General features: G+C 54.3%; 1 protein-coding gene across 1 annotated transcript; it reads left to right on the forward strand.

Annotated features, from left to right (window-relative positions):
* The first annotated feature begins 846 nt into the window (after positions 1–846).
* CRABP2 (cellular retinoic acid binding protein 2) lies at positions 847–23944 on the forward strand. The gene is made up of 4 exons (XM_006113892.5): positions 847–1113; positions 15648–15826; positions 19074–19190; positions 20499–23944. Exons 1-4 carry the CDS (start codon positions 1044–1046, stop codon positions 20547–20549), a joined length of 417 nt encoding a protein of 138 aa, XP_006113954.2. The 5' UTR covers positions 847–1043; the 3' UTR covers positions 20550–23944.
* Positions 23945–24374: the final 430 nt, after the last annotated feature.

Here is a 24374-nt window from a genome sequence, read left to right on the forward strand (position 1 = left end):
AGATACAGACTAACACGGTGACTAGCATTCCCTAAAAGCAGGACACTTCTATGGCCGCTCAGGAAAAATTCCAGTGCTGCCCAGCTGATTAGCAGAGCGCCCATCACTGGGTGTTTTTCTAACAGTGGTGCACATTGACACATGCCTCGGTGCACATAACAAAATTTATTCTGCACACGGATGGAAAAGATTAAACGGAACATTGACGGTGGCACCTTTGCTATAGGAATGAGGTACTGATATTATCCCATCTCATCCTGCCCTCCTGGTCTGTCCTGATTGTTTCCTACAGGCCAGATTCTGCTGTCAGTTAAATTGATGTAAATCTGGAATAGCTCCCAATGCCAGTGGAGTGACTCCGGATTGACACCGCCAAACACACGAACACATTCCTTTTTCCCCGTTGCCAGAGGAGTCATTGTCCCAGTCAGAGTGGTGGCGTCACGCCCGCATTTCCACGGATTTCAATCCAGACTATCTCCTTCAGCGGTCGTGGAATTGTTCCTGGGTGGGGGAGCTCTGTGATGGGTGGAATCTGGCCCCAGAAAGGAGCAAAGGGCCCAAAGGAGAGGAGATGGGGGTGGGATGGGAGCGCATGCCCCAGGCCTGGGGTGAAAATGGAGACACAGTCCTGGCTGCTGGGTGGCTGGGAAGGCAGAGGCTTTGTAAACCAGGCAGCTGGGCTGCTGTTTAAGACACCCACACTGGCTTTTCTCCTCTGGGTGGGGGGGATCAGTCGCTACCCTCCCCCCCCCCGGCAGGTGAGACTGGAGACACACTTCTCCCCTCCCCGAGGCCAGGGGGAGGGACAAGTTAGGGAGCTGACACATAAAGGGAGAAAGCGCTGGAGAGCAGAGGGAGCAGGGCCAGTCACTCAGCAGAGGGAGCGCAGGGCATGCGGGTTGGGAAGCCGGGCGAACCAGCCAGAGGGAAGGGGCGTGAGGCTCGGGGGGAGCGAAGGCGCCAGGGGCTAGTAAGTGACTCGCCAGGGCTAGGAGCCGCGTGGTGCCTTTCTCGGCTGCTCTGCCTCCTTCCCCTCCGAGATGCCCAACTTCTCCGGCAACTGGAAGATGAAGCACTCGGAGAATTTCGAGGAGCTGCTGAAAGTTTTGGGTGAGTCGGGGGCGCTTTGTTTCCCCCCCCCCCCCCCCGATCCCTCCTGGCCTGGGGAGCGCCAGCTCGAGCCGGGGGGAGGTTGAGAAATAGCCGATGACTCAGTGTGGGACAAGCCAGCTGCTTAAAACGACCCCGGCGTCGGCATCATCGGGGGAGGTTTGCCTCCTGAGTCATCCCACGGCTGTCTCCTTGGGCGCCCTGAAACTGACCCGCCGGGGCCGCCTTCTCCGCTTCCGAGCGCCGGCCTGAATCCGGAGTCACTCCGCTGCCGGCTGAGCTCGGTAGAATGCCTCCGGGCTGAGGCGGGTGCGCCTCAAATCGGGAGTACCTCTGTTGGGTTGCCACCAGCCGTCCCGCCCCTTTGTGAAATTGCTTCGGATTGACCCTAATTGGGGTAAATCCACTGCCTATACCTGCAGCCTCTGGATTTACACGGGGAGGGGGGAAACTGAGGCCAGCAATCCAGCCCTGAGATCGTACAGAGTGTGGTTTACTTCCCCGTGATTTTTCCACTCCCGGGATGGTGTCAATCTGGAATTACTTTAGGGGAGCGGCTCTGAATTTACTGGGGAGGGGGGGAAGCAAAGGAGTTCAGGATCTGGCCCGTGGTGGTGCAGAAGGCGCCTGTTGCTGGGTTGTGCTGAGCCTGATTCTCCCTACCCACTGGTATGGATCAGGAGTGGCCCCTGAAAACCCACTGGTGGATGAGTGGAGGAATTGGCTGCAGTAGCCAGTGAAGGGGGGACCAAGCTGCCTGATGGGAGCAGGGAATTTTCCCCTTTTTGCTTCACCCCCTTTTCCCTGGTTCTGTCCTTTGGCTTCCCTTGCCAGTGCCCTTCCCCGCCGACCAAGCCCCCGCTCCTGTCTGATCTACAAGGCAGTGGATCCTTGCTGACAAGCAGCAGGAGATGGCTAGGTTAGGACTGACCCTGGATGTGGTAGCTATGATCCGCTTTGCAGATCGTCCGGTTGGGATGCAGAGCAGAGCCCCTGGTAGTTGAATCGGGATTCTCCTACATGGGAGGCAGAGCCTGGAGGTTCCCTCTGGCCGTTTGCTGCCAGGCCTGGGCATAGGATGCCCCAGGAGTGCAGCCTCAGCTCTGATCCTGCCTGCCCGGTGCATCCCGCCAGGGCTGTGGTGGGAGGGATCTGGGACTTTCCAACTAGCCCCACATATCTTCAGAGGCAGGGATTAAAAAGCTGAGTGGGGTGACGTGTGCGGGAGCGAAGCACACACAAGGGAGAGAGGCAGGATGGGCTCTGTGAGGAGCTCAGCCTGTGCTTTGGGAGCTGTGGCTCTGTGCCTCAGTTTCCCCATCAAACAACACAGCTCCCTGGAGGAGGGTGTGAGGCAAAAGGAGTTGGTTCTTCAATTCTACAGGGTGGGGTGGGGTAAAAATAGCCTGTGAAGCCACAGGGAAGGAGGGGGTGGTCATGTGGCCCGGTCTGGATCCAGCATTCAGGGGTCTGCTGGGGTCTGGAATGGCTCTTTAGCCCCCTTGTCATCTCTGTGAAGATTCAGTTGCTCTGCCCCAAGCCCCTCTAAAGTCTGGGGGCTCCATGGGAATGGGAGGGGGGAAGTGGGCTGCCCCCATCACACGCCCCTGGCCCCCATAGACAATACTCTCCCTTGCTTGTTGGGTGTTCCAGACTCAGTCTTGAAGCTCAGAAGGGACCACCATGATCCTGTGGTCTGACCTGCACATCACTGGCCACCGAACCTCCCCACCCGCCCAGGGAGTGGGGGAGGGTTGCTGGGACTGTGTGTGTGTGTGTGTGTGTGTGAGTGATCGGGGACACCCTGCCACATGCGGCAGGCAGGTAGGCAGAGCATCTGCAACAAACAAGCAGGAGCCAGCATGAAAACCCCTTTCGATAATGATCTATAATCCTCCTCCAAACACACCCACACCAAAAAAGGGCTCCCTAATCCATTACAGACGTGGTGAGACCGGCTTGAATTACTGACAATGCTCAGCCCTTCTCATCCACGGGTCTCCCCCTGCCTGACAACGGCACCCGAGTAGGGTTATCCTTATTTTACAGATGGGGAAACCGAGGCCCAGATGGTGGGGTGGGGGCAGCAGCTCGCCTAACGGCCACACTGCTCGTCAGGAACCATGGCAGGAAGAAAACGCAGTCCTCCCGCCGCCCGCTCTATGTCCCTTCCCAGAGCCAGGAGAAGAACTTAGGAATCTGGTACCCACCTCTCTGTTCAGATTGCTGCTCCATGCTCCTTCCCACACCACCAGGGCTTAGTCTGTGCCAGGACTGAGTCCCTGGCCCCTCTGAGCCTGGAGGTTCAGAGCCCCCGGGCCCTCTGCGCTTGGCGGCGTGTGTCCCCCCGTCGATTGCATCCCTCCTTCCCTGCCCATCAGGCCGAGCACTGCTTGGCCCTGCCACCCGCTGGGGTATTTACGGACTGGCTGTAGCTCTTGGTAGCGGCATGCTTGATGCAATTTGGGAGCCAGCGTGTGCCCTGCTGAGCTGCTGCAGGTCTTGCTGGGACTAACCTCAGAGCAACCAGCGGGAGCCTCCCCCTGTGGTGTTCTGTCCTGCCCTGGCCCTGGCGCAGTATGGGGCAAAGGGGGGGGGTGCAAAGGGAGGAGGGGGCTTGTCCTCTCTCCCTCCTGGCTTTTTCTTGCAAACAAGGTGGAAGACACAACGATGTGCACTGCTGCTGGGCGCTGGGGGCTGGATTTCAGGGGGGATACCTCATTTGCTCCCCCATCCTGAGCTGTGCATTTGGGGGTGGGTTGGGGTGAAGGCAGCATTGTGCAGAGGTGAGGGGCAAAGGGGGCACAGGCCAGGGGGCCCCACCGGGGTCAGGGGAAATGGGGGGGTGCTTTACACATGGGGGCCAGGAGAAATGGGGGGCCCCATGCCCATAAGGACCAGGTGCACCAAACCATACATTCCCGCGGGCACCATTGTGGACTGGCCTTGCCAGCGTGGACCGGCCCTGGCTGGGGCATTTCCTTTGGGTCTGTCTTCACAGCAAAGTACCAGCCAACTCTGGCTTGCAGCTGTGGGGCAGATCCATGGGCCCAGGCTGAGGCCAGGACCCTCCCACCTCACAGGGTCCCAGAGTCACACACCAGCCTGATCCCAGCTGTGAAACAGCCCCACAATCTGAGGTGCCTTGCGTGGACTAGCCCCCAGCCGTGTTGACAGACCTTCTGCTTGCTTGGGTGAAGGCAAGTTGACGTAGCAGACAGCGCCCTGCACTGGTGCGCGGGAAACCCGGTTGCTAGTCGTGCATCTACAAGTGAACTGGCAGGTCAATCATGTCTCTGCTTCCTGCCTCAGTTTCCCTGTCTCTACAGGGGGTCTCAGGATGCTTCTCTCCTTTGCAGAGTGGGTGGTGAAAAGTGCGAACGAGTTCCAGAGGGGCTGTGTTAACGCAGCCTCCAGGGGCCCCGTGTTTTTCTGCTCTCTGAAGAGCCCCCTCCACTAGGAAGCTGGTGGCCTCTGGCGAGGGTCTTTGCCGGCCAGGCTAAGGTGCTGATGATACTGCTGGTTGGACTGGCTGCGGCTGTGGGACCCGGGAGCTCTGGATCTCAAAGGCGTGAGATTCTGCTGGTGGCGCCCGGTCTGTTCACTTAAAACCGGCTTCAGAGAGAGAGTAATAAACCTCTCCGTGTGCTCTAGCCACTGGCAACTAAGGAACCCAGCACATTAGCATGGGGGATGGGACACTGCCCGCCCTTGTAAGGGTACGTCTACACTGCACTAAAAGGCTGCTGGTCGTTTGGGCTCGTGGGACAGGGTGGACATTCAGGGTCTGGCCGGGGCCGGGGCTCGGGACACCGGGAGGGAGATGGCCACCAGTCAGAAGCTCTGCATGGCAGCTTTCTGCTCCTCAGTCCCAGCCCTGTGACCGTGCGTCAGCAGATCAGGGCTCCAGGACTTGCTTTTTGTATTGCCGTGTAGACGTACTGTTCCGGTATATAAAGCTGGGCTTGGACTCCGCTTTGAGCCCAAGCTTCCTCTCCCGTCCACACACCCATCTGCCAATGTGGCTCAGGAGGATTCTGTCCCATTCCCAGGTGGGGAAACCGAGGCACTGAGCGAGGAAGTGAGCTGCCGAAGGCGGCAGAGGCAGAGCGGGGAATGGCACCCAGGGCTCCTGCCCACTGGATCATAGCGCCCCTTGTGATGGAATAATCTCCTGTAGGCAGCCACCGGCGTGCCACTCTCCACCCTCTTGCACTGAAGTGGGCGCAGCTTCAAGTGTGTTGCTTGTGCAAGGTGTGGGGAGAACTGAGGGAGAGGGAGCAGAGTGTTCTTAAAGAGACAGGCCCCCCTCCCACCAAAAAAAAAAAAGATTTGTATGGGGGGTGGCTGTGTGGGAGCTGGGATCCAGGCTGTTCAGGGCCATCTGGGCTCCTGGTGTGATCCTGGGAATTTAAAGGTGGGGCACCCCTCATGCTGCAAGTGGGTCTCAAATGCCTTCCCACAGGATCGACCCCCTTGAAGATGAAATGGCCCCGGGTGTCGGAACAAGCCTTTCGGGTCCAATGTCCCAGCGCTTGGCATGCGGGAGCTTCCGCTGGGGAACAATGCAGAACGTTAGAGAACAAAGGAAAAATCCCCTTTTTCTGGCCTACTCCTCCACTGTTGGAGAACAATGGAGAGGCCCGCTCCCCACCACCGAGGACAATGGGGAATGCCCTTCCCCCGCCACGGAGAACAATGCGAGCCGCAGACTTATGGGCCTTTTGGAGGATCTGCCCCGAAATACACAAGTGATCAGACCAGCTAGGTTCCAGCCAAACCCTCAGGCAGTGGGGTGAAGGAGCCCCACGTTTCCCCAGCTTGCTCCCTCTCCCCTCCGCGTGACCCTTTCTTAGTGACTGGAGAAGCTAGCGGAGCAGAATATTTTCCAGGTTAGAGGATATGTAACAAATAGTTCAGTATAATTATCACTTACTTATGTTTCACTTGGTTCTCTCCCCTTCCAACCCCCCCTTTCCCTGTCTCCGAAGCTGAAACTCCCAGACGCTGGAGAAACCTCTGCAGAAAAATAAATCTGCCAGCTGATAGAGTAAATCTTGGGCTTTCCCACAAAGCCAACAGGGGTCCCGACTTTTATCAGGCCTGGGATTTCATTGGCATCCTAGCTGCAGGAAGCGAAGCTGATTTCTCCCGGCCCCTACTGTTTTGTGGGGGGACCAAGCAGCTGTAAAGAGGAAGGGACACTCAAAATAATGAGCCATGAAATGTAAAGATTGGCCTTGCTTCCCCTGGCTCACGCTGTTTCGCCTCTTGCGTTTGGCTCAGCTTAGGTAGTTGAACTCGGTTAGTCGGTTTCGCTTCCTAGTGTAGTAAAACACCGAGGGTCTCAGAGGCAGGCAAGGGGTAAATGTGGGATTAATTCTGATCAACGTGTAATACACAAGGTCAAGAATTTTGGAAAGTCACAATCGTTTGTTTGATCTGGGGGCCCAGCGTGGAGGGATGGGTGCGACAGCATCCCAGGGCTACCCCACGAGTGTGAAACTCATGAGCAAGGATGTCAAAACTAGTGAGATTTTTTTTTAAAGCCGATAATCTTTGCTTTCTGGTTTCTCCGCTTTTAGGGGAACGCTCCCTTTCCGTTTGAAAGCTTCCTCTTGCCCGCCAGAGGTTTACATGTTTCTTTTCAAATGAAAGCCGAGGTCCTCACCTGTCTCCGGGAGCCGAGGCTTCAAGCAGAACCCCTGATACTGGAAGTCAATTCCCATGGGTTGGGCACACCGTTTAAAAAAAAAATTCTCTTTCTCTTCCCCAAAGGGGCGCTGTTCTTTCTGCAAATCATTAAACTAGGACGGCACATCTGGGCTTGAATTTCCCCAGATGTGAAGGCAGCCCACCTCCACCGATCTGTCACCTGTTCAGTCCAGCCGCAGAGCAAGAGAGAAAGCAGCTAATGATGGGGTGAGACCCAGGCCCCTCTGCCCTGTGCTGGGAGAGTCAGACTAGATGACTGTAAAGGTCACTTCTGGTTTTAAAATTGATTAATCTTGAGAGAAACTTTCTGAGAGAGGCACCCAGGAATGACCAGGCTGGGTGAAACCAGAGCATCCATCTAGCCTAGTGTCCTGTCTACGATGGCCAGCAATAAAAACGATTGCGATAACTTCTGCACAGAGAAACTTCCCTCGCTGATGCCTGAGGATTTATGTCTAAGCTCTGGCTTCCTCTTTTAAATCCTTCCCTTTCTAACTCTGGCTGTTCTCATTACCCAGATATGTGTCTCTTCTGAATAGCGCTAAGCTCTTGGCCTCGGCAGCAGGGTTCCTTCTATTTTTTTCCCACCCATGTGTGGAATAAAATTTGTTCTGTGCACTGAGGCATGTGTGGATGTGCACCACCAATGGAAGCACATGCTGCCAGATGTGGACACTCTGTTAATCAGCGGGGCGACACTTGACTCTCTCTCGAGTGCCAGCCCGAGCGCTCCCCTTACAGGGACAGTGCTCGGCAGTATCTTGTGGCCATGAGTTCCACAGGCTCGATCGTGGATCATGCGGCATTGCCAAGAGGTGTGAGAATTGCCTGGTGTCTCCCCCTACAAAGGGGTGTCTCTGGCGGTGGGGCTCAGCACCTGATGTTACATTGCCTGGCCCCTCTGTGTGTGAGCTCCTAACCGCACAATACGTTGAATGGAATGGAAACAATGACTGGGACAGCTTCCAGGGCACTGCGTTGCTCCCAGACAGGCCTGTATTGTGTGGCGATGGGAATGCCAACAAGTGTCTGTGTGTGTGTCTAATGCTCAGGCCTGGGGCTTGTCCCCTGAGACATCAGGAGAAAACCCAGGCTTCTGAACTGTGGCCTCCTGCACTCAAAGGCTAGCAGGTCCGCGGGGAGAGCCCTCTGCCTCGCCCAGGAACAATGCAGCTGTTCCCGGGACAGCAAGGCTTCCTGTCCGAACCTTTGCTAGCCTGATTCGTGGCAGCTGGCGCGTGGCCGTGAGCAAACCAGACAGCCATCGAGCTGTTGCAGGGTTGGGATTTCTGGCTCCCCCGCGGTGGATGGCGGAGCCGTGAAGACAGTGGCTCTGTCTGCAGCGCTAACCGGATCCGGCAGCCTCAGGGAGAACGTTGCGCCCAGGACCCCGGCGAGGGAGCGCCCGCGAGGAAGTGGGAGGGCAGATTTCTCAGAGCTGCATGGCTGCCTCTGCCTGGTGGCGTTGGAACGTGTCTGCATCCTTCGCCAAGGCCCAAGCGGGCGGCGCATCGGTCGAGTGGGGGCACAGCTGCCTGCTCCACCCTCTGGCAGCCTCCGTTTGGTGAGCCCCCCAATGTCCCGGAGCCTGGAGATCACAGGCAGGCTGGAGACCGGGGCGTTGAGTTCTTCACTTCCCCCTCCTGTATGGCTCACTTGTCTGTTTAGACAGGGGTGGGGAACTTAAGGCCTGGGGGCCGGAAGCCGCCCCCGGTTTGCTTGGCTCTGGTCCCCGTGGCTCGGGGCTCCCCCCCCAGCATTGGGGAGCCTGCACTGGGGCTTCATCCCCCTGGCTGTCCCACGGTGGGGTTGGAACACACAAAATCTACTAGCCGGGGTGTAGGGTTGCCAGGTGTCCGGCTTTGAATCGGACACTCCAGTATTTGAGCTTTCCTGTTCAGGAAAAAATTGAGACAATAGAAATGTCGGGTATTTCTAAATGAGATGTCACGTCGATTGGGATGTCATGTCAAGTGTGTCCTTTTTTGTTGAAACCATCTGGCATCCCTACCTAGGCCCCCTGATGTGTGGGGAGTGTCTTTCTCCTCAGCCGGGGGCCTTGTCCGTGAGGGTGTGTATGTAGGGTTTGGTTGTGGGTTTTTTTGGCTCCTCGCTTGTGCGTGGCCCCGGATTGATTTTTCTGTGCGTCAGCAGCCCCCCATCCAAAAAAGGCTGCCTATCCCTGGCTCAGAGGGCGAGCTCTTTAGGGCTGGGGTCCTGGCACAATGGCTACAGGTGAATGTCACCCTGGAAACTTTTGGGGAAATCCGTCACCTCCCCCTCCGCTTCCCACACCACTGATGGTCTCTTCCCTGGAGAGACCAGTGGGACGCGAGGCCTCCCCTCCTCCCCCGCTCAGAGATAGTTGGCAGGCTGCTGAGCCCACACGGTCAATGTAGAGTGTGAGTCACGTCTCTGATGGGCTTGTAGTTTTGAGCCCAGGACACCTGGGTTCTGTTTTCAGCCCTGCCCTGGATTTCAGTGGCGTAGGAACAATTTTTGGAGCCAGGGAGCTGAGCTGCACCCCCTCTACCTGTGTCTGTGCCCCTCACCACGCCTTAGAACAGGGACCGGCATATGGGGCTGGAAGCCAGGATCCCAGGCCCGGCAACTGGGCGTGACCCTGCATGTGGGGCCAGGGCCAGCAGCCAAGACCCTTCAGCCAACAGCTGAGTGGGACCCGGGGCTGAAAGTGGAGCCCCGGGGGAACAGCAGGCTGAGCAGCCAAGCCCCTGGGCAGCAGGGGTATGGGGCCAGTAGCTGGGAACATGGGAAATGCAGGGGAATGAGGCTGGGATGCCCACAACGAGGGGTGCTGCAGCAGGTCCCACACCCCTACATCCCATGCCTATGCTGGGTTCCCTGTGTGACCCTCATCAAGTCACTATAGTCTCACATGCCTCAGTTTCCCTCCTCTGTAAAATGAGACTAAACCTCCTCTTACTCTGGTTTCTCTTGAGAGCAGTGTGGCGTAGTGGGGAGAGCTGGGCTGGGACTCAGAAGTGCGGTATTCTGTTCCCTCTTCTACCCCCAGCTTGTTGGATCACACTGGGCGGGTCACCCCCCCATGCCTCAGTTTCACCATTTGTAAAATGGAGATAATGCTGCCTTCCTTTATAGAGAGCTTCATAGAAGTGTGAGGGGGAGCTGTGTATGATAATGTTTTTTGCCTTTCGATGGCAAAATCTTTGGTGCAGGGGCCTCTTGCAGTGTGTCTGCACAGCGCCCGGCACAATGGGCTCTCTTCTCTTGACCAAGGTCCCTTTGGCATGACTGCAATAGCAATAATAAAGTGTTTACCCATCCCCGAGCATCATGCTGGCCGGATTGCCGGGATCCAGGTCTCACTGTTCCTTTATTCAGCAAGTGTAGCCTGGGATCAGCTGAGCCCCAAGAGCATGTAATGGAGAAGAGTTTAAACTCCTGCTGGTGCCCAAACAGAGCCCCACTGGGGCTAATTTGCAGCTGGGGTCCTTTTGCTGCTGCAGCACGAGGCTCCATCAGGGAAACCCAGGGCCCTGATCCTGCTCTCATAAGTCTCACAATTGGGGAATCATGATCAGTTTTTATGGCAGCAGCCTGGCACGGCTGTCTGGTACCCAGTGATCTTACACGGTGCACGCCACCTGCTAATGCTGATGCTCCCCAGGGGCGGTGTTGTGAACCTGGAGTCTAGCTGTGACTTGGGAACCTGCCCTTTCTGGGCACTGCAGTGCTGGGGTGATCTCATTGTGCAGGGTAACTTTGTAGATTTCAGAGAGGGAGTGTGAAGAGTTGGGTTTGTTCTGATCTTCCAGTTTTCCCATTGATTTGACTCTTTTGGAGATGACACGACATTCTCCTTTGCCTGCGTACGGTCGTCATCACCCGAGAGACATTCTCGTTCCACCTATAACAAGTTTTCCTCCATGGCTCTTGCGACATTTTGGGAGGAACATTGCTGTTGCAGTAGAGAAGGCCGAGGGGAAATCGAGGCACGGGGAGGGGGAAGGTGATGGGCTCAAGGCCGTATGGTCAGTCAGCGGCAGAGAGGGGATTAGAAGTCAGAGCTCCCGCCTCATTGGACTCTAATTGCTCCTTGCTCCCCTTGCTTCCCAAGCTGCTGCCAGCAATGCAGGCAGCAAAGTAATGTGGAGGATATTCCAGGCTGCTTACAACCCTCAGCGTCTCAAGCCCTTCTGCTTATGGGAACCTGGTTCTTCACTGCTCGGGTGCTGTTCTGATTTACGCCTGCTGGGGATCTGGCTCTGTCTTGCCCTCCCTTGCCCCTAACCCAAGAGACAGAGGGAGAGACAATCACCCTTTCCAAACCCTTCTCCATTGTCAGTGTCCATGATCCTGTGTCCCACACTGCCCCTTCCACCTCCCTCACCCTGACTTCCCCGAGCTGCTAGTGACTCGCCCTCCGGAGCAGGCTGTCAGATCAGACCTCTCTCCCCCCATGCCGGGTGACAAAGGACCAGCTGTCAGCCAGATGGGGGTCGAGGGAATGTACCCTGAAGCTGGTGCCTTCCCCAGTGGGTTGCCCCAGCCCGAAGGGAAACGCAGCCTCTTGAAGGCATCTGGAATGGGGCCAGTTTCTGCAGCAGGGTGGCTGGTGTGGGCAGCGAGCATTTTGCGCTCGGAGATGTTGGATCTGGTCCTGTCATCCCCTGGCTCCAGCTGCAGGCTGTGTGTCCAGGGGCAGATCCTAAATTCCAAAGCCCACCCGCACCCACCCCCTTCTCCATTTGTGCAGATATTCTTTGGTGCATCGGTGAAGTGGGTTTTGTGTTGCCACATGGGCAGCGCAGGGTCTCGGTTCCTCCCTGTCATAACAGGGGCAAAGGCATCAGTTGCATGGCTTTGCCCCCGGTCCCAGCCCTGGGAAGCCCCCAGCCATCTGCTGAGGGACTGTTCATAGCAGGCCCGAGGACTCTTCCCCCCAAGGAACGGGGCTGAGACCCAGAGGATGTCGGGAAGACCAGGACTTTAACAGGGTTCAAAAAAGAGCCAGATACAGCAGGGAGCTGTCGGAGCCTTTCTACACTGTCTCAGTCTTCCCAGTGGCATGTAGCCATGTGTCACAGAGAGAAGTCTGGACACAGCCGGTTTTTCACTGCAACATGCAGCTACACGTGTAATTCCTGTTTTCCTGCCTCCCTCAGCAAGCATGCCTAGGTTGACAGAAGCATTCTTCTATTGTCCTATCTGCATCTGCACTACCGGCTAGACAGGTTGACCTAAGCGTGGAGTGTAGATCAGGTCCAAGTCTCATGTTATCACAGGACTCCGGGGGCTGGGGATTTAAGAAGAGCTACAAGTATCTTGAGACTGGGCAATGCCCTACCAAATGCCACATAACCCCCATGAATGACCCCCTGCAAATAAAGCTTACTAAAGGTGGATGTTTAAACCAGGTTACAGGTTCTCTAAGGATAAAATTAGCCTTAATTTGGGTTAGTTTACTTCACTCCCAAAGTGCAGAAATTATCCTGGAATAAAAATTGCTTGGAGGACGGTCAATTTCCCTGTATAGACGAGGGCTGTTAAATCCCATTTAAAATGTTAACCAGTTAAACAATATGTTTGACTGGTTAACCGCCCGTGCCGAGGGGGCTGCTTGGCTGGGTTGGGCTCTGGTTAACTGGTTACTGGTAAGCATCACCCGGTAAGATTGCCTACCGGGTAACTGGTTAACTGGTTACCCATTTCCATCCCTAGTATAGGCAAGCCCAGGGCATGTAAAGAGTCTGTTGCAATATGGCAGGAACCCAGGGGAATGACAGATCAACATGGTGTGAGACGAGGGGACTGGAGTGGAGGACTCAGGAGGGGAATGCCTGGAGCTTGGATCTCGGGATATCAAAGCTCCTGCCTCAAACGCTGTTTGCTGGTGGATCGTATGATGGTTGAGCCCTAATGAGCAGGGCCAGTTCAGAATCTTCATTGGAAAAAACTGGTGATTGGGTCTCAATGCGACCGAGCTGCATTTTCCAAAGAGCATCTCCTGGCCCGTCTTGGGGTCCGGGTCAGCTCCTCATTGGCACCAGCTGTCCCCGGGCTCATCTGGGTGAGCCCCAAGAATCAGTCCCTTTTCTTGTAGGGCGCCCAAGGTTAGACGCTGGTTTTATCCAGGTTGCACAACACCTGTCACTCCATATACCTCCCAGAGTCTGGCCCCGTGTGCTTCAGGCCCAGCGCTCAGTGTAAGAGGAGGCTTCTGAAAATCTGGGCCTTGACCACTTGCTGCCTCTGTTTCCCCCCTCTGTAAAATGGGGATGGCACCATTTCCCTCCCTCACAAGGCAAAAAGGATTAATGTCTAGAAAGCTCTTTGTTCTCCATCTTAGTCTGAGCTCTCGGGTGTGTCTTCGTCGTCAGTGAGCGTAGAGGCACTAGGGGGTGCTGTGCCGCAGGGAGCAGGGTGGGTGATTCAGTAGGGGGCGTGCTTCCTTGTGTGTCAATGCCCCAGCTTAATGCTAGGGGGCGCTGTGCTACTGCAGGTTCCATGGTGCAATGTAAAACAAGTCCCATACAGCTTCTGGCTACTGAGTATCTTCTATACAGCTCTTTTCACAAACTTTGTTGTCAAATGCCAGGCCCAGTGGCTGTCCAGGTGGCCCTAAAATTCCCCCTGGAATTTTGCCGGTATGGCATATTTTACTTTCCTTCCACTCAATGGCTGTGCAGCGTGGTGTTGCTGTGCGCTGTTAAAGCTTGGTCATGGCCCACCCCAGAAGTGGCTGCATTTCCGTGTGAGCTGAGTGACCCCTAGGTCACACTGATGCATGCTGTGCAACAGCTGTCATGTTCCCTCCCCCAGACATTGCCCCAGCACACTGGCGAGTGAAGCAATCCAAGTATATCCATTACCCTGAGTTCATGCCGGATAAAAGATGCTCTGTCATATGCCAGAATTGTTATTTTTGTGACTTCACATCATGAAGCAATTTTTATAAGAAGCTGAACCCTCACCACACCCTTAATAAAATCACAGCCATCTCTGTTGGCATCAAGCAATTGAGGAGCCCCAAAATAAAATAAAGGCAGAATTGGCAGCGCTAGAAGTTGGAACAACGTCAGGTTTCAAAACAGCCTTTTCAGAAACAATAAAACATTCCCCGCGGGAGAGATCGTTACTTCCCTGCTATGCGCCTGGGAGAGTCACTTAACCTCTGAGCTGAGTTCACGCCAACGAAACATCCCTGCGGCTAGAGAGGGTCAGATGGCTTGATGCTCTAACGACATCCCCTCGCTCTGAGTGTTTGGCGATCTCAAAGCATTTCACAAAGGGGGTTAGTTCCATTACCTCGCTTTTACACATGGGGAAACTGAGGCACAGAGCAGGGACTTACCGGCTCAGTGTCACGCCCAGAATCCAGCTCTGCTGTGTCACAGGCCCACGGGCGGCTCACTAGGCCACACTGCCTATCCTGTGCAAAGCAGGTGTGACTCCATGGTGTTTACACAGCTGTGGGGGCGACATCACTTATCCTAAGTCCTGGTCAGCACCAAAAAACCTTAGCCCTGCCATGTGGTGGGACATGATTGAATGTTTCCCGACATTTATCTTCCCTCTTTAAGTCTGGGAAATGCGGGAACCTGAGCCAGGGATCAGTCCCTACTTGTCTGTATGGGGTAGGAGGAAAGGTTCCTTCTTAACCTGTCTAGACACGAGTAGGGAATCCCTCTTTATCTGCCCGGATCTAAGCAAGGGGGTGGCAAATGTTCTCCCACGTCCCGCAAGCTGCGCGAGTTCCCACCACCAGCTCTGCCCGGCAGGCTAACAAAGGCCTCATTCTCCTGTAGCGCTGTCCTCAAAGGAAGATGACATCCCTTTGTCTAGGACTGGCTCCCCCTTGTTGTCTTTGTCAGGCTGGGAGGCTTCTCGTGTTTCCCCCACTCTGGCTCTTGCGCCGATTAAGTAACAGGGGCTACAAGAATTCTGTCTCCTGCCGCATTGTTTCCCCCACATTGCCACCTTTTCTCAGGATTTTTCCTGTAACAAAGCTGCTATTGCGGGGAAGGGGGGGGTTTACCACTGCCCCCTCCTGGAGATTTTTGGAACTGCTCAACAGTGTGTCCTAAACCCTCTGCTGCACATTCTCCTTTCTGTCTCCAGCTGTCTTTTAGCTCAAAGGGTAGAGGCTCCTATACAGAGGTCCCAGGTTCAAATCCACGTGGGGGCTTATCTGGGATCTCAACTGGGTCTCTAAAGCTCAGGCTGCCCTTTCTCACCTAGGGGAAGGATTTAACCCACACACTTTAGTACATGTGAGTTCTGGCCCCCTAACAATTTGTATAACCATGGCTCCTAGAAGCCCCAAGTGATACCAAGGCCCCATCATGCCGGGCAATGCTCCCTCTTATCTTTTCCATCCAGCTGCGGAATAAATTGTTCTCTGTGCACCGAGGAATGAGGGAATGTGCACCACCTGTAGAAACAAAACCCCAGCGCTCTGCTAATCAGCTGGGTGGCACTTGAGTGGCCGCACCAGCGCCCAGCATACAGGGAATACTGATACCAGGCACTGCACAAAGGCAGCACCTGTCCTGAGGAGTTCTGTCTGACCAGACAAAGAAGCATTATCATTCTTATTTTTACATAGAGGAAAACTGAGGCACAGAGTGGCAGAATGTTAGCTGGTGGCAGCACTGGGATACTGAAAGTTGATCTCCTGAGTCCCATGCTGGTGCTTTATCCCCTAGCCCAGTTTATCCCCAGCATCCTGAGGGCTGTGAAAATGGGAGTCCCACCCCTAATCTCCCAGCGGGCGCCTTGTTCCTCTTTCCTCCCCAAACTCTCCCCGAGGTGGCCTGACGGCGTCTCGTTGGCAGGTGTCAACGTGATGCTGAGGAAGATCGCGGTGGCTGCAGCCTCCAAGCCGGCCGTGGAGATCAAGCAAGACGGCGAGACCTTCTATATCAAGACCTTCACGACGGTGCGCACCACCGAGATCAACTTCAAGATCGGGGAAGAGTTTGAGGAGCAGACTGTGGATGGGCGCCCCTGCAAGGTAGGGCGAGCTGCTTCAGGCATTTTGGAGTTCAGCCCTGTTTGTTTTATTTGGGAGGAAGGTGGAGAGAAGTCAGGGAAGCTCAGGCCTGAGCCGGTAGCACGAGCGTCACATTTTTCTCTGTGGCTCAGTCTTTGTTACGGTTTTGCTTCTGCTAATGGGGTGAGAGAAAATAGTCCCTCTGGTAATCCTGCCGGTGGGGCAGATACACCCTGGAGAGGCGGGGGTGGAGCACTGAGTCGCAAGATGGCTAGGGTTGCCAGGTGTCCGGTATTGAACCGGACAGTTCGGTATTTTCGCCTCCTGTCTGGTTAAAAAATGCAGAAAAAAACGGACACCTAAAATGTCCGGTACTTTCTGATTTTTTTTCCCAGCCAGGAGGTGAAAATCCCAGGCTGTTCGGCTCAATACCGGAGGCAGCCTGGCAACCCTAGTGCTTACTGGGTTCCATAGGGCTGTCTGACTTGGCGCAGGGAGGCAAGATGGCAGCCTGTTAGGGCCGAAAAGCCTCACGTGGTATTTAAAGGGGCCACAGTGTCCTTTTTTTTTTTTTTTTTTGGTTTCTCAACAAACTTTTCAACAAACTTTTCCTGGTGTTTTTGTTGTTGTTGTTGGTATTTTTTCTGAAACCATCTGGCAACCCTAAAGATGGCAGCCCATCTCGTCAGCAGCAGGGCCGAGTCTGTCCCATAATGACCACATCCTCTACCACTGCTCAGCCTTCACTTCTGCTAGGGTACGTCTAGACTACACAGCTGTGACTAGACTGGCCACTTTTTCTGGAAAAGCAGCCGCTTTTCCGGAAAAACTTGCCAGCTGTCTACACTGGCTGCTTGAATTTCCGCAAAAGCACTGACGATCTCATGTAAGATTGTCAGTGTTCTTGCGGAAATACTGTGCTGCTCCCGTTCGGGCAAAAGTCTTTTTGCACAAAACTTTTGCACAAAAGGGCCAGTGTAGACAGCTCAGATTTGTTTTCCGCAAAAAAGCCCGGATCGCAAAAATGCGATCGGGGCTTTTTTGCGGAAAAGCGCGTCTAGATTGGCCACAGACGCTTTTCCGTAAAAAGTGCTTTTGCAGAAAAGCGTCCTGCCACTGTAGACGCGATTTTCCGAAAATGCTTTTAACGAAAAACTTTTCCGTTAAAAGCATTTCTGGAAAATCATGCCAGTCTAGACGTAGCCCACAGTTTTAAAAACTGTTCCATATCTATGGAACGCATTTGCTCCTCTGCTTTTATTTGCGGAAGAGCCAGCGTGCTCTTTCGGAAGCCCCTGTATTCCTCATTCCACTAGCAATAAGGGGGGCTTCCGAAAGAGGGCTTTATTCCGACATTTGGCCCAGTCTAGATGGGCCAAATGTCAGAAAAGCCTCTTCTGACAAAATAATTGGAAAAAGCTACACAAAATGCGGAGCACATTTTGCGTAGCTTTTTCTGAAAAAAGAGGGTGTCTAGCCGTGCCCCTAGAGAAGATGGGTAAAATAGTCCCTTGGGTATCCGTGGAAGTGGCGTAGGGATCCGCGGTTAGGGTGACGTATCACAAGATAGTGTCCCGGTGGAGGATAAAAGCGCTGCCCGGGAGCACGACGGGTCATAAGCTGATGCTGTAGAAGCCCCAATGCAAGGTGTCCTGTCCCATTATCTTCCTAGCTCCACGCAAATAAATATCAGAGCAGACTTTCCTCCTTAATAGATGCAGGAGAGACTCTACAGAGCCTGGCCCGATGCCAGCTGGTATTTGTCTGCCCTCTCCGCCCCCCCGCCACAGCCTCTCCCCCCGGCCCCGTTGTAACCCTGCACGGCCCCTGCGCTCCATGCCAGGACAAAAACAAAGGGTGTTTACTGTTCTCCTCATCCATCCGGCCTATTGTTGGGTTCCTGGTGTTCCCCACAGTGTCCTGGCTCGGCTTCTTTCCCTGGGACGGCTGACCTTTGCCGGTGGCTGCCCTGCCATGAGGTCCAGGGAGAATTTTGTCACATAACCTCCTCTCCCCCCTCACTCCATGCTACCTGCTCTTGGTTTATGCCTATGTCTACACAGCACCATGACCTCGAAATAAGCGACGCAATTTACGCTATACAAATTGTGTTGCTTATTTCGAGGTAATTTCGAAATAGCTTATTTTGAAATTTGGTGCTGTCTATACAGCACTTATTTCGAAATAAGGCGCTATTCCGAAATGACGCTTAACCGTCGTGCAATGAGGTTTACAGGGACGTCAGAACAGCGAGCCCGTTATATTTCGATATAATGGACGTGCTCTAAGATGCGGAATAGTTATTCTGGGATACCTCCAGTATCCCAAAATAGCGCCGCAGTGTAGACATAGCCTTAAAGGGGCAGCTTACTCAGTCTGACATATACCCACCCCTGAACTGCAGCTCATGCTGTGCGACACCCCTCGGGTGCCAGTCTGCAGCTTGTTGTGTTACAGACACACACACACGGAACAAGCGTCAGACACATACGTCTGGACTGCAGCACACTGTTGCACACTCTCTGTCTCTCTGGATTACAGTCACTTGGTGTGACACCACACGCACCTGGACTCCATCTCATTATGGGACACACATACACACACTCTGGACTGCAGTTGTTCACTGTCACTCACACACACACATACACACACCTGGATTCCATCTCAGTATGGGAAACACATACACACACTCTGAACTGCAGTTGTTCACTGTCACTCACTCACACAGACACACACACACACACACACACACACACACACACACACACACACACACCTGGATTCCATCTCAGTATGGGAAACACATACACACACTCTGAACTGCAGTTGTTCACTGTCACTCACTCATTCATACACACACACACACACACACGGATTCCATCTCAGTATGGGAAACACATACACACACTCTGGCCTGCAGTTGTTCACTGTCACGCACACGCACACATGCGCGCGCACACACACACACACACACACACACCACTGCAGCTAGCAGTCTATCCCCTTCCCCCGCCAGGGGTGGGGGCTGCTTTCTTCCTTGCTGTTCGGCATTGCACTTCCCAGCATCCTTCCCAATGATGGATGAGCTCAGGCAACTGTCAGGCTGCACTGGAGTGTGGAACAAATTGCCTGCCTCCCTCTTGTCAGGGGCTGGGCCCGCCTAGCGCATGATGGACGAGCCCTGCCTGATGGCGGGGGCTTTGTTATTGAAAACGCCTCTCTCTGGCGGCTGCACTGATCTCCTCCTTCCTTCCTTTCTGCCTTCCAGAGCCTGGCCAAATGGGAAAGTGAGAACAAAATGGTGTGCGAACAAAGGCTGCTGAAGGGGGAAGGGCCCAAGACCAGCTGGTCCAGGGAAATGACCAATGACGGAGAGCTCATTCTGGTAGGCTGGCCTCGGCATGCCAAGGGTTAACCCCACGCCCCGTGGCCCTGACTCCCCTTTGCTTTCTGGCGCAGGGTTGCTACGCGCCCGCTGGGAGGGAACGCAAGGGCTGCCCACGGAGCGGATGCCTGTCTACACTCCAGCGGCAATGGTGTTTTGTAACCAGCTTCTAAGCAGGGGCCAGATGGCCGCAACTATGAGCCACCCCATGTGTGTGGGGCGGCTGCCTGCCAGGTGCATTCTGGGAAAATCTGGGCAGGGATTCCCTAGTGCCTCAAGAGAGTGGCCAGGGTACCGCATCATTTGAAGCAAAGCATTCTGGGAAGGAGGTGGCCCAGTGAAACTGGTTTTACTGGGAGAGGGTCCTGTTTACATTGCAAACCACCAGGGCTTTCCAGCAGCTTCCCCCTCAGAGACTCTACCCCAGGGGTCGCGCTCAGCCCAGGGCATGCTGGGACAGGACTTTGGGCGAGGGGCGGGGCCTGATTCCAGTACTTTGCCCCTCGTGCAGTCGTTTACACCCGCAGCTCCCAGCTGGCACTGGTGTAAATAGCTGCCTGAGGTGTAGAGGTGACAGGGCAGGGTGGGTTTGTTCACACCCGCCCTCAGGAGAGCAAACAAGAGCCTCTCACAGCTTGACCTGTGGCGGCAATTTGCCCCGGTTCCAGCCATTTGCGAAGCCACGGCACTTCACCTTCCCAGTACAGACCAGCAGCGCCCCGGCAGGAGGGAGCCCGGCTGCTTCGGAGCGGGATACGCCGCAGCGCTGCTGCAAAGCGCCGTGCGTCGTGGCTTTGCCGGGCCCATGCTGGTGTGGGGGCCAGCAATTAGCCGTGCAGGAGTCCAGACAGATCTCCCAGCCGGCGTGACAGATTTTTAAGCACCCAGCTCCCGTTGCCTTCAGTGGACATTAGGAGCCTAAAATCCTTCGAGGGTCCGGCCCATGGGGTGCTGAGAATCTGCCTGCGAGTCTGCTGTGGGAACAACAGGGCAGGGCGTAACGCTGAGCCGATGCACTTGAACCAGGGGGCTGCCTGTTTCCTGGGGTCAGTTGGCTAGTTGGGCCCATGGGATGGTGTTGGATTCCTAGGACACTAGTCTGGCAAGCCCCCACCCTCTGAAAAATGGTGGACTTTGCACCCAAATCCCGCTTTGCTTAGCTGGCCTGAGTCAGAGGGATTGGTGTGTGGCTGGAAGAGGGGGTCTGGGCTGGAACGCTGCAGTGCAGACAGACCCTCTGGGACCCAGCACTAAACCGTCCTCTCTGGTGTCTGCTCCCCTCATCCATTCCCCTTCTTGCTCTTCCAGACCATGACAGCCGACGACGTGGTCTGCACAAGGATCTACGTCAGGGAGTGATCCGCTCGCCAGGCAGCAGCTGGTACTCCTGGCCCTGCCCCACTTGCCGAATTCAGCCTCTCCGCCGACCTTTGTAACCACTCCGCCGGACTCCAGAATACCCCGTTTACATGATGCAGACCAGCGGCGCTGCTCCACTTCCCATTCCGCTATCAGCTGATCTTCTTCCCTCACCTCCTGCCTGCCCCTATTACAGACTCTCGTTGTCCATGCGCCGATGGCTCTAGGCCACCCACAGAACAATGTGGACTCCTCCTAGCCTCTTGTCCAAGCAGGTGACCGAGGGGCACAGTGTATCCGCCTCCACCTCAGGCACAGGTGATGCTAATGAAGCTGTAACTCCCTGCGATGGGGGGGTTGCCTCGTCTGCCCCCGGCTGGGGAAGGACCCCCTCACGTAGCCAGTTCTCAGAGGGTTCTGGAGAATGCCCGTCTGTGCTCTGCTGGGAGATGGCCCTGAGCCAAAGCCAACGTGCCGCCAGCTTTGGATCAGGCTTGTGTGCCCGAGCAGACCCAGCGTTCCCCCTGAAGTCACGGGGATCAAGCTGTGACTTGGCAGCCTGGGATTTGCTGGGCGGAGGGTCCTGATTTGCAAGTTCTGCATGAGCTGAGCCAGGTTAAGACAAGGAGGGCCGCAAATGCCTTGAAATCCATTGGCGTTCCCTCCGCCCATGGATTTATCCAACAGCTGCCAAAATGTTCGGCAGTTCTGACATGCAGGTGCATGTCTGGCAGCGTTGTTCCCAAGGCCTGATTTGGAGTTATTCAGTCCCTGCACTTGGCAGAGGGCTGGGGAGGGGACGGGGTAATGTAGCTTTGCCCTCCTCGTGTTCCAGTGCTTTCCCCAGCGCTTGATGTAAGTTAGAGCAGCCACGGGGTTGCTCTTCACTGTGCTCTGCTCCCTGGGTTCTCCCAGATGTACGGCGTGGCACTCTGTAGTGCAGTGCTCTCTGGTCGCACGCCTGATTCCTCATTCTCCGGAGCAGGGCTGGTGGAGAGCCCTCCCCGCCCCCCCCCGCCAGCTGCACACCATCCGGGGAGATCGTCTGACAGTTGCACAGGCTTAACTAGAAGGGAGAATTTCACCTGGCGCAAACCCCTTTGTGGATGCTCTCTAGCCGGAATAAGAGCGTCCTCAGGCAGGGGGCAACTTTCCCATGTAGACAAAAATTGTGGCTCCCGTGGGACGAACAGAGTAGCAGCCACCTGCCACAGAGGCCAGAGATCTTTCTAAACGAGGGCAGGATCCACAGTTTCCTGGGCTGTAAGTGACGTGCTCGGAATGTACTTGAACAGTGGGCAAAAGGAGAACTGACTTTCATCTCCCCCCACCTCCGGGTGGAATTCACCCCCGTGCACAAAGCCCCGTGTAACCCACCCTGAACAGCTCCCTTAAATTCTCAGGTTCCTGGGTTAAGTTCCCCCTGTGACCAATTTACACTGATTGGTACCAGGAGCTACATGGGATGGGTTTTATTTTTCCCTGTGAAAACTATTAACAGAGACAACTTTGAGGTTTTCATTAAAATAATCAGTTTTCAGTAACACCTCACATTTCTTCTGTCCATGACCAGGTCCACGGCATTAAAATGCCTACATGCACAGCGGGCGGGAAACGTCCCCATGGGTGCATTTCAGTGATCGTGTATTGTTTTAAATGCGCCACCGAAACGCCATGCAAAATGGAGCAGTGGCGTGGGAATGGGTGCATTGCCTTTGAGCCAGGCTTGTCTTCAGAGGCACATGACAGCAGGGCCGCCTGTGATTTTAGCAGGGCCTCTGCTACACCTGGTTAACAGTTTGAGAACAAAAAGGGTGGGTTTTTGTTTGCTGCTGTCAAGAAATGGTCTTTTTTTTTAAATGGTCAATTTTTAGGAAAAAATCATTCATTTCATATTTTTTTCATGTGACAGAGGTACAGTGGTTCCCAGACTTTTTGGTATCACTCCCTCCTTTTTGAAGCAAAATGCAGGACTCCCTCCTTTTTGATTTTTGAAAAACCCTCACGCCCTCCCCACAATAGCAGCAAAACTTGTTGAGCAAAAAAAGGGAAAAAGGAACTGAACAGGGCAGCAAAACTTGATGGGGGGGGGGGAGGGAGGCTGGGTCCCCTCGCGCCCCCCCTGGAATTTCTTCACGCCCCCCCAGTTTGGGAACTTATGCCCTAGTTAATAAACTAATTTGAGATTGAGGAATCCATAAAATGGAATAGTTTGTAAAACAGAACATCTCCAATGTCTAGACTGCATGCAGAGTAGGCAGGTCAACATTGCAAATGAAGTGGGGATTTAAATATCCTGTGCCTAATTTGCATAAAAATGGCCACTGTTTTTGCCGACAGCTCTTTATCGGCCAAAAAGCGGCAGTCTAGAGGGAGATCTGTCGAGAAAGAAAGCCTTTTTTGACAGATCCCTTATGCCTCCTGCAGTCTAGACATACCCTTGACTCTAGGGATGGTGCATACGTTTCAGTGTAGTGTAAGGCACCTCCATCTGAAAGAGACCTACAAAAACTTGCATGTGGCATCTTTCTTAACCTGGGAGCAGCAGCTTTGGTAAGACAGTACTTAAAGTGAGCCCCCTTCATGACCCTGTTCAATTAAACAGAGGGATAGCTTCGTGGTTTGAGCATTGGCCTGCTAAATGCAGCTTATGAGTTCAATCCTTGTGGAGGCCATTTGGGGGGAAAATTTGTCAAGGGTGGTACTTGATCCTGCTGTGAAGGCAGGGGACTGGGCTTGATGATCTTCCCTTCTGGATCTAGGAGATAGGCAGTCTCCCTTAATTTAAAAAAACATTTTTGGCCGGTCTTATGCCCCTTCAAGCACTGTCATTATTGTGTTCTTGTTGTCCTGCAAACTACTGCAAAGCGATTCCCAGCTATCAGAAGGGAAGGGACTTGTTCTATATTGACTTGGTTCTTATAAACTGGTCCTTTGGAAAGCTGGGGTTTGTAATCAACATAAAATCAGCATGATGTGTGATTTTATGCATAGGCTTGTGCACGGGGTAATTCACCCTTCTGACACTCCCCTCCCCTCCCCCATCACATCCTTCTGGACAAAAACAGTTGAAAGTTTCAAGATGAAAAGTAGAAAGGGCTTTCTTTTTAACTGGCTTTGGTTTTATTTTATACAGAATATTTTTTCATATTCTCGTAGGAAAAAAACCTTGTTATCTACCTGAGATGCATTCCTCTTCCCCTGTAGGGTCTTGTGCTTTCTCTCTCTCCTCTCGCTGTAGTTGCGGCTTTTCCTGAGTATTTATTTGTTAATATTTTATTAAAAAGGAAACAGTACACAAGCCTCTCTCAGGCGGGTCTGCGCAGCATTGGGTCCTTCCTGGAATACAACGTCCTCCCCACCCATCTCTCTCTAATAAACGTTTGATGCTCGTGCGCCTTGTCCTGGTCCTTCCCGGGGATTAGCCGAGCATCACTGGAATTCCCCAGCGCCGCCAGCCCGCTCCCGGAGTCTAGATTCCTTTTTACACAGCTCTGGCAGCAACGCATATGGTGAGATCTTGCTGCGAGTGGGGAGGTGGGAAAGGGCTGTGGTCTCAAGATGACAAGGTGGAAGTGCATAGGAGGTCAGCATGGGCCTGTCACCTGCCCAGCCAGAGCGAGTTTGGATCCACCGCTGTGACGCTGGTCCCAGTTCCCTGAGTTTGATGCTACTTCAGGGCTAGACTGCACTCAGTGCGATGGCTCTGGTTCACATCTGGCCAGTCCCAACAGCAGTTCCAGGGTGGAATGAAAGGAAGGGCTGGACAACGGGCAGAGAGCAAGACTTGATGGTGGCCTGGGGCACTTTAGACCTAGGCGGGGC

Source organism: Pelodiscus sinensis, chromosome 22 (assembly GCF_052426305.1).
Source record: "Pelodiscus sinensis isolate ZL-2025 chromosome 22, ASM5242630v1, whole genome shotgun sequence".
NCBI lineage: Eukaryota > Metazoa > Chordata > Testudines > Trionychidae > Pelodiscus > Pelodiscus sinensis.